This window comes from Phocoena phocoena, chromosome 2, assembly GCF_963924675.1.
Source record: "Phocoena phocoena chromosome 2, mPhoPho1.1, whole genome shotgun sequence".
NCBI classification, from domain to species: Eukaryota; Metazoa; Chordata; class Mammalia; order Artiodactyla; family Phocoenidae; genus Phocoena; species Phocoena phocoena.
The window spans coordinates 85,754,850-85,763,847 of record NC_089220.1 but is presented as its reverse complement, the minus strand read 5'-3'; the positions used below and the strand labels follow the sequence as shown (position 1 = coordinate 85,763,847).

At 46.8% G+C, this 8,998-nt stretch overlaps 1 protein-coding gene across 1 annotated transcript in view; it reads right to left on the bottom strand.

Moving 5' to 3' along the window:
- Positions 1–2,971: 2,971 nt before the first annotated feature.
- STARD9 (StAR related lipid transfer domain containing 9) overlaps positions 2,972–8,998 on the bottom strand; it is a 126,243-nt gene continuing 120,216 nt past the window's right edge. The window contains 7 exon segments of the mRNA XM_065871712.1: positions 2,972–3,576; positions 4,068–4,226; positions 4,463–4,542; positions 4,708–4,910; positions 5,077–5,141; positions 5,347–5,468; positions 5,644–5,761. Of these exon segments, the coding sequence (XP_065727784.1) occupies positions 3,475–3,576; positions 4,068–4,226; positions 4,463–4,542; positions 4,708–4,910; positions 5,077–5,141; positions 5,347–5,468; positions 5,644–5,761 (849 nt within the window). The 3' untranslated portion in view covers positions 2,972–3,474.

The window sequence follows — 8,998 nt, the reverse complement described above, 5'->3', positions numbered from 1 at the left end:
AAACCTGCCTTTTACCTTGCACCCCACCTGCCTTCAGTCCCGTGCAGGTAGTAACTTTTGACTCTAGCTCCATCCAGGGGCCAAGCACGGGCAGAACATTAGAGTTTTTTAAAATAAACTGTTTTCTTTACCAAGGGCTTCATGTCTAGTTATTTTCACCTTACTCGTCCCTGTAGAAGGCCGCAAAGTCTCAGGTGGGCTTGGAGGTGGGCATTGACAGGGTAGAGCTGTCCCATTGGTTGGCCACTCTGCAATGCCTAAATATCCCATCATGTGAGACCCTGCAGGCCAGAGAGCCTGGGGCCCTTGTTAAGCCACTGCCAACAGTTTTGACTTCGTTCAACTCCTTTAAAGGTTTAGGATGTGTGAAGTTTCTACTCACCAGATACTGCCCACTTGTGATGCTTGCTTCTTGTGGGGCTGGGGCTGTTTGATTTGGCTCAGAACAAAAGCATTCTACGTGTCTATAAATGATGCACCAATTCTGACTAAGCAAGCACTACCTTGATAATGCGCATTTAATTCACTCTTCTAAAATGCATGCTTTTTCTACTTAGGCAGTGTGCGCAGAGATTCAGTCTCTGTCAGGGGAAGGCGAGGGTACTCAGTGAACCCTCTTGACGTGGCTTGCAAAATCTGTCTGTGCATATGTGTGTATTTCTTAGGAGAAAAGTTCCCAGCTGTCAAAGAGGTCTCCAACCCACGGAAGGGTAAGATGCTCTGGGTCTAAAGAGGTCTGCTGTATGACTTTAGTCAAGCCAGTCGGGAGCCCTTACAGTAGGTCCCATCAGCACAGAAAGTTAAAAATGGGGGTGTGTCTCAGCACTTTGTAATCATGCTCTGCGCAGTCAGGCAGTGATCATCCCTTCCCCTCAGCTCATCCTAATCAATAAGTTTTTGCCTCTGAACCTTTTTTTCTTCGTCTCTTCATTTGTCCTTTAAATCCAATTTATGCTATAGCAAATTCTGGAAGTTCTGAATGCTTGGGAACCAAAACAGTTTTAAGAAATATTTTATCTTTCTGCACCCATCAGGTGTGGCTGAACGAAAGCACTGCCCCAGGAAGCTGAGCCCCGAGGTAAGCAGACACCCAGCTACTTCAGACACCCAGCTCCATGTGAGGTGGGACAGGCAGGCAGGCATGGAGGAAAGCCTGAAGCCCCAAGGATGCTGAGTTTAAAGCCCACTTAGTTAAACCGCACAGGCCCAATTCAGGAAACAATGCTGGCCCGTGTGAACCTTAAGGGTTTACTTTAGGCAGGCAGCAAGATAAGAAAGGAATTACAGAGACAAGCAGCTAACGAACTAGTGAACTCATTAGTATTTACGTTGTTTTCCATAGACCTGCTCTCTACCAGTATCAGTGGTTTTCAAAGTGTGGTCCCCAGACCAGCAGCCTCATCATCACCTGCAACATCCTAGAAATACAAATATGTGGGCCCCTCTCCACTCTTCTAAATCAGAAACTCTAGGGTGGGGGCCAGCCTGGGGTGTAACAAGTCCTTCAGGTGATTCAGAAGCACAATAAAGTCTGAGAACCACCTGTCTTAACCAAAACCTGACTTCTCCTTGATCATTTGGAGTCAGGTCCCTGGATTATCCTTACCACCTCTGCATTTTACTGTAAGATCAGCCTCAGTTAATGTTCTTTAGATTTGCTGACTCATATGCCTGGCTTGTGGCTTCTCTAGTTTAGGGGATTACAGTCACCTCCAGGCTAACCACCGTTCGGATTCCCATTGCTGGCTCTACCTCAGAAGCCCTAGAGGTGCATACCTGTTAACGAGCTTCCTTCCAGGGGTCTATGGTCACCGTTGAGTGTGGCAGTGGAATCTGTTCTGGAATCCTCCCTCATGTTCATGTCTGGGCTACAGCTGGCCGTAGCTGGGCAACTTACCTGGTTGCTCTTTATGTGCAAAGCAGTGCTGAGCTCATGGGAAACACTCAATACACATGTGTAAACTATATAGCCTGAAACTGGGCCATGAGTAGTTACTGCCATCACAATCACCAGGCTGAATTCTGAGCCCAAACGACACACTTAGGCTATCCCAGGATAATCGTCACTGAATAAAAGTACACATTGGACTTTTAATTTGCAAGTGTTCTGCACTTTTCAATCAGTGGTCTTAGAGATTCATGTGAAGAGAGATGGGAGTACATAAATAGGGTGTTAAATATATCAAGTGTAACCCAAAAAATTAACCAGAAAAATAAGTTTAAAAGCAATCAAAAAAAAAAACTTCAATAATATATAAATAACTTAATCTGAGGTAAGAGAAAAACAAAATCCTGCAGAAACTTTTAGAAAAATAAACCTCTTCTGTACTATACAGAAATTTACCTTTTACCACATCTCAATCCCCATATGGTCGCCCTCTTCCACCAAAGACTCTGGGCACCAGAACTGAAGCTGAGAATCTCTCCAACCCCTACACTTCAGGTAACCATACAGAATATTCAAAGCTCAAGTTCAGCCAGGCTAAGTTACAAGAAAACTGAACCCATTCTCCATCCCATCCTAGAATACAAGGGGCTACAGCAGTGCGTGGAGTGCTCAAGGCTGGGACCAAATCTCTGAGTGAGGTAAGGAATGGATGTGCTTCCTCCTAACAAATCACTTACCTCCTTCCAGGAGGTCTGTTATCTTCCCTCTCGTCTTCAAAAGACAGTTTTTCATCTCTGAAATGAGAGATGCCCACGCACCACCCCAAGTCCTCCTCAAAGAGCTAGGCCCCCACCCTAACCCCAAATCTATCCAGCCAGTTTCTACAGTGGTCTTCCCATTCTTCTGAGCTCTGGAGTGGTGGCTCCATGACAGAGCATTACTCTATGCTCCTTACTGGGGCCAAGACCCAAACAATTGTCTTCTCCTGTGAGGGAAAGGAAGAGGGGGGGCAAAGCAAATATTAATAATAAAGCATTTTGTAAAAATTCAGGGAGGAGAAACAATTCTAAATCAGTGTTCTGGTTTGTGCAGCTGTTTTTTTAAACCATTTTCTGTTTCCTAACACCCCATCCCACAGTGGAGCTGACTGCTGGAGCACATTTTGAGCAGAGTCTTGGCCAATGGCTCCTGCTTCCCTAACAGCCCCAGGGCTGCGCCGAACTAAGTGAGCACCATGTCAGAGCACTGCAGGCTCCCAGCTCTGCTGGCTGTGTCCAGTACTGATCCTTGAGTGGCCTGTATGCCATAGGGTCCCAGAGACGGGCAAAAAAGGTGAGAAATCCAAAAAGGTGAGTTGAGCTTCATTCACTCTGGACAGCCAGGAGCTCAGGCCCCCTCGCTCTGCAGAGGTGCCAGCTGTGACCAAGTACTGACTAGGTTTCGCTGGCAACTCAGGGATGAGTGCTGTCTGCCCAGTTGGCCACAGCAGGTAGCCTCGGCTCTTCTTAACATCAGGATACAGAGAGTAACAAGAGCTGCCCCAGCATCTCTGGGGTGTCCTGGAGCACCATCTTGACCGTGAGATGCTAACTACCAAGGAAGGAAGCCAGTCTGGCTATAACCAGTGGCTGCTGTTTGATGAAGGAGCTTAGGAGCTGAGGGGGGAATCCTGGAGCACCAAGTTCTACCTGAAATAAACCAGAGAGGGAAGAGTTAAAGGTGCAGACAGACCCAGAAGAGTGCACCGGGGCACACTTCAGCCATAAGCAGCCACCCCAGGCTGCTGTGATTGGAGAGGCTCTGAACTGTCTACAGCCCTGTGCTCCGCTGTTCAGATCTAGGCAAAAGCTTCACTTCCCAATGACAAAAGGTCAAGTCAGGGAACTGAGGGTGCTGCTCTGCCTCACAATGGCTCATCTATCTCCTGAGGACCCTGGGGACAGCCAGAGGATGCAGGCCGCCAGGCCCTGGTAAGAGCAGCTTCAGAAGAAGGCTGATCAACTCTGCCTCATTCCTTCCTGATTCCCACTGATTCGGGACCCAAGAAACCCTTGAGTCTCCAGCTCTCAGGCCACAGATCCTGGGTACTGAAGGATGTTGAACAGCTATACAGAAAGCTCCCTTGGGGCTGGGGTCAAATCAAGGCATGCTGTGAGGCCAGCTGCACAAGGTGGATCACCTGGGCCAAGTAGATGACTCTGGTGATCTCCTTCCCTTCCACAGTGAGGGGCTGCAGGATCCAGGCACTGGGCAGGATCTCCCCTCGGACCATCTCCCTGCTGGGTCTCGGCATGGACGCATCATACACAGACTGAGCTGCCATGATAGACAGTTGCCCCTGGAAACAGAGCAATGTGAGTTCAGCCTAAGTGATATGGGAGGGACAGGGACAAACAGGGACAGGCTCCAGTGCAGTCAGTACCGTGGAAGGCAACACTGGGCCAGCCTTCACCCCCACCCTGGTCCAACTTGCCCTCCTTCCCCCAGAGGACCTGATGCCCACAAAGATTGCTTCTCACAACACGCCAGTCCAAGTTCCTCCCACAACAACTTTACCACCAGCAAGGCAGGCACCTCTTTGGCTTCCACGCAGACACAACAGAAATCCCGTGGCTGTTTCAGTGCACACAGAGTGGTATTGCACACCAAATACACTGGAGGGGCAGGGATGCAGGAAGTCAGAAGGTACATGGACAGACCGGGTTCTACCCTGTGACACCCCATCATTCCACAGCCTGACACCCCGCTGGACCTAGCTGAGTACCCGGCCTCCTGAGAGCACTGCCTCTGACCCTGCTGCCTCTGTCCCCTGGGCTCACCCAGGCTGATGCTGTTGGTCACCCGCTGATGCAGCCTCGCTGTCTGGATGGGCTTGTGGTACAGCGGCCACAAGGTGGGGTCACTCACAGCTGCCCACACGTGAGACAGTGGCTGGGACACCACGCCAGCCCCCAGGAAGCCATGCCGAGTAGAAGAAAACACCTTGTAGTACAGATGCACGTCCTGCTCCTCGCCCTGAGGGCTGGGGGAGACACCAAGGGTGGGGAAGAGGACGAGGGGATGAAAGCTGGGTTCTAGAGTCACAGGAAGAGCTCACGGTGAGGGACTCAAGGAAGCCGGGGTGGAGAAGGGAAAGGAGAGAAGGCGAGCAGGGCCACAGGGAGAAGATACTGTGCAAGGGAACTTACTTCCAGCCAGCTGCTGCCTGGCAGCTGAAGAGGTGGTTCAGATTATCTGAGCAAGCAGCCATTACCTGGGGACACAGTGACCACACCCAGATTAGTGGGCACGGTTTGTACAAAGCAGACTCTTGGATTAGTCCCTCAGGCCAGCATTTACTGAATTCCCCACTTTTGTAAAGATAGAGAGCTGCTGAAGAAGCCCTCATCTGTCTGCCCTGTTCCTTCCCTCCTCTTTCTTCCTCCCCACCCAGCAGAGTCGGCTACAGGAAACCTCACATCAGCCATAGAGATGTCCACGATGTGCTTGGCCAAATCCTTGTAGGAGGAGGAGAAGGAGGTCCCCAGGCTGGACAGGCTGGACGGAGAACAGCAACAACTGCCCAGGGAGGCTCTGCGGCCTACAATGAACAGGTGGAGACTCTTGAGACGGCATGAGCATCAGGGCCTCAGGGCAGCAACGGCCTCCTTCAATAATAATGTCCCTCCTCCGGAGGGACAGTGGCTCCCTAGGATCTAGCAGACCTCAGCCCCAAAGTCCCCACACCAGGTAGGTAGCTCTGCCCCACCACTCACTGCAGGCTGAGGTTTTCCAGGCAGAGCCGGCCAGGTTCAGCTGACTGTTCCTCACTGCAGAGCGGCCCCACACCTCCCCTATCCAGGAGTCTCTGGAATCAGGCAAGTTTGTGTCCCCCTGCAAAAGAGAAGATGCTCAGGACCAGAGCAGAGGCAGGGAGAGAGCAGAACACCAGAAAGCCAGTGCCGAATTATCTCCTCTGCCTCTGAACAGCACCAAACAGCTTTCAACATAAAGGCTCAGGTGAAAAGGTGTTCCCTGCAGGATGCCCTTGAGAAGTCAACCGCAACAGAAACCAGTCCCCCTGGAGAGTTTCCTTGCCCTTCAAGCCACATGCTCAAGGCTGCTTGTAGGAGAGTTCCAGCAGGGATCAGAATGAACTGGGACCTGAGACGATGGGGTACCAGGGGTCAGTGAGTGGGGGGGGGGCCCTCTGCACCACTGCAGCAACAGGAATGAGGCCATGGCTGGAGCTCTGTTTAATGTGGGCAGCAAACAAAGCCCAACTGGGAGGTGGGAGGTGGGATGGGGAAGAAAAGTGACGGGCTGTGAGAAAAGCTTGACCCTTGGCCCCAGCCCCAGGTACAGCAGCTGAGTCACAGGTCCTAATTTGGAACCAAATGGGGATGGATGAGCCTCTCGATTTGCAATACAGCCACCACACCTTTACTACAAGCAGCTCCTCAATGACATGACCCTTGACCTCTGCTGGATCTAACAGGCATCCACTATCCTACCTCTATCATCGGTTCCTAACCTAGTGTTACTTTTAAAAAAAAGTGAACAAAGATATTCTGTCTCCATCCTTACGTCCTTTCTTCCTGCTGCAGCATCCAAGTGGTCTCTCCTACTTCAGGCAGATTGAGATTTTTGTGCCACCTTCTCAAGAACCTTTCACTACTGATCTTTCTTCACTTATTGCCTCCACCTCTCCTTCTTCACTAGATTCTTCATATCAGCATTTAAGCATGCAAAAATTTCTCCCACCTTTAAAAACTTTCCTCTACAGGCATCTTTGCTCTTTTGTCCTTTACAGATAAACTTGAAATGATTGTCACCGTTTGCCATCTCCCACCTCTTATACCCTTCTGAATGCACTCAAATCTAGCCTTTGCTAGATCCATGTGCCTGGATGTGGTGAACAGGTCCCAGTCCTCATCTTACTGAGCATCTCCCTCTCACTTGCTTCCTGAATCCCTGGGATCTTGGCTTTCTGTCTCTCTGGGTGTTCCTTCCCAGTTTCTTTTGTTGGCTCATCTTCCCCAAACATAAGTTGATTTATTGGGATTCTTTCAAGACTCGGGCCTAGGCCCTCTTCTCGCTCTATAATATACTCCTGTGTGATCCCATCTGTTCCCAGTGCTATACTGATGACTTCCAAAAGTAAATATGTGTGGATTAATCAATAAATATTGCGAGACGACAGGGTCACCGTCTGAAGAAAAGGTTACATCAGACCCATTTCACACATCTTGCCAAAACAAATTACTTATGCTTTGTGGCTCAAAAATATACAGGGTGGGGGAGAATTTAATAATACTATGAGAACATTTTTTTTTTAATTTAATGATCTTATAGTGCAGAAATGCCTTCCTAAACAGGGCACAAACTCCAGAGGCCATGAAAGAAAAGACTGATAAAAACTAGATTAACATATCATAAAAACAACTAGGAAAAAAACCCACTGGCCTCTCAAATGGCAAAAGGATAACTGTTTTAATATAAGGAAAGGCCACCAAAAACAAAAGAACAACCTAACAGAAATGGACCCAGTACACTGGCAGGCAGAGCAAAAAGCCAAAGGGCTCTTAAATATCTGAAAAGGCACTCCATCTCAGACACAAGAGAATTGCAAATTAAAACTAAAATGAAATACTATTTTATGCTTATGAGATTCACAAAGATTGAAGGAAAAAACCCTTAATAAACACTGTTAAGCAGAAATGTGGGTAAGTAGGCACTTATATACTGTTATTTGAGAGTGTAAATAGGTATATTTTGAAAATATTCATCACATATTTTAAATTAAAAATACATATATCCTTTGACACCTAGCAATCCTGTTTCTAGGTATTTAATTACAGATATTCTTTCATTTAAGTGGCAATAAACATTTTCAAATATGAACTCAGAGAACCTAGAGAATATAGTGCCCTTGAGTCTTTCTTGAAGAAATTATAAGAAGAAGAATTACTAGGGTAGAAAAAAGAATGTACGCCAAAGAACTGCAAATGAGCAGAGTCCATTTGATCTAGCACGAGAAGTAGAACTCTGAATACAAACACTGTAAATAGTATAGAAATACTATAACAAAAGGTAATGAGAAAAAATGAGAGAAGGTGGAAGTACACTGATTTCCTCATGTTTTACAGCCAGGGTGAAAAGAAAACTGCTAAATCAAGAAATAAAGACTATTTAAATATACAAAAGTAATGATGAAAAGAAAAGAAAAAAAAAAGGCTTCCAAATTACCAGAAAGAAGACACATATACACCCCCAAAGCAAGGAAAACACAAACCACAAAGAAGATAAACAAGATTTTTAGAAGCCAATGGAATATTCATGACCAAAACCCTCAAATATAAAAAAAAGAAATTTTACTTTCTCTGAAATCATACATTCTCTCAACACATGGCAAACTTAAAAATTAGTAACAGGGCTTCCCTGATGGCACAGTGGTTAAGAATGCACCTGCCAAAAAAAAAAAAAAAAAGAATGCACCTGCCAATGCAGGGGACACAGGTCTGAGCCCTGGTCTGGGAAGATCCCACATGCCGCAGAACAGCTAAGCCTGTGCACCAAAACTACTGAGCCTGCGCTCTAGAGCCCGCAAGCCACAACTACTGTGCCCTCGTGCCATAGCTAGTGAAGCCTGTGTGCCTAGAGCCCATGCTCCGCAACAAGAGAAGCCACCATAATGAGAAGCCTACACACAGCAACGAAGACCCAATGCAGCCAAAAATGAATAAATAAAAATAAAGTTCCCTTAAAAAAAAATAACAAAATCAGAAAACACGGCCTTTCTACCAAAAAGTTTTGAAAAACTCTTAACAACAATTGGGTAAAAAAGAAATACAAGCTGAAATTTCAAAATTACTATAAAGCAAAGATTATATACAGATATATATCTATATCTGTGTCTGTATCTATATATATCTCAAAACTTGTGGGATACAACTAAAGCAGTGCTCAGAGAGAAAGGTTTAACTTCAGATATTTACATCTATGAAAAAGAAAAAAAAAATGAATATTATGAACTACATGCCAACCATTAGGTAACTCAGATGAAATGGACAAGTTCCTAAAAAGATACAAACTACTGAAACTGACTCAAGAAGAAATGGAAAATCTGAA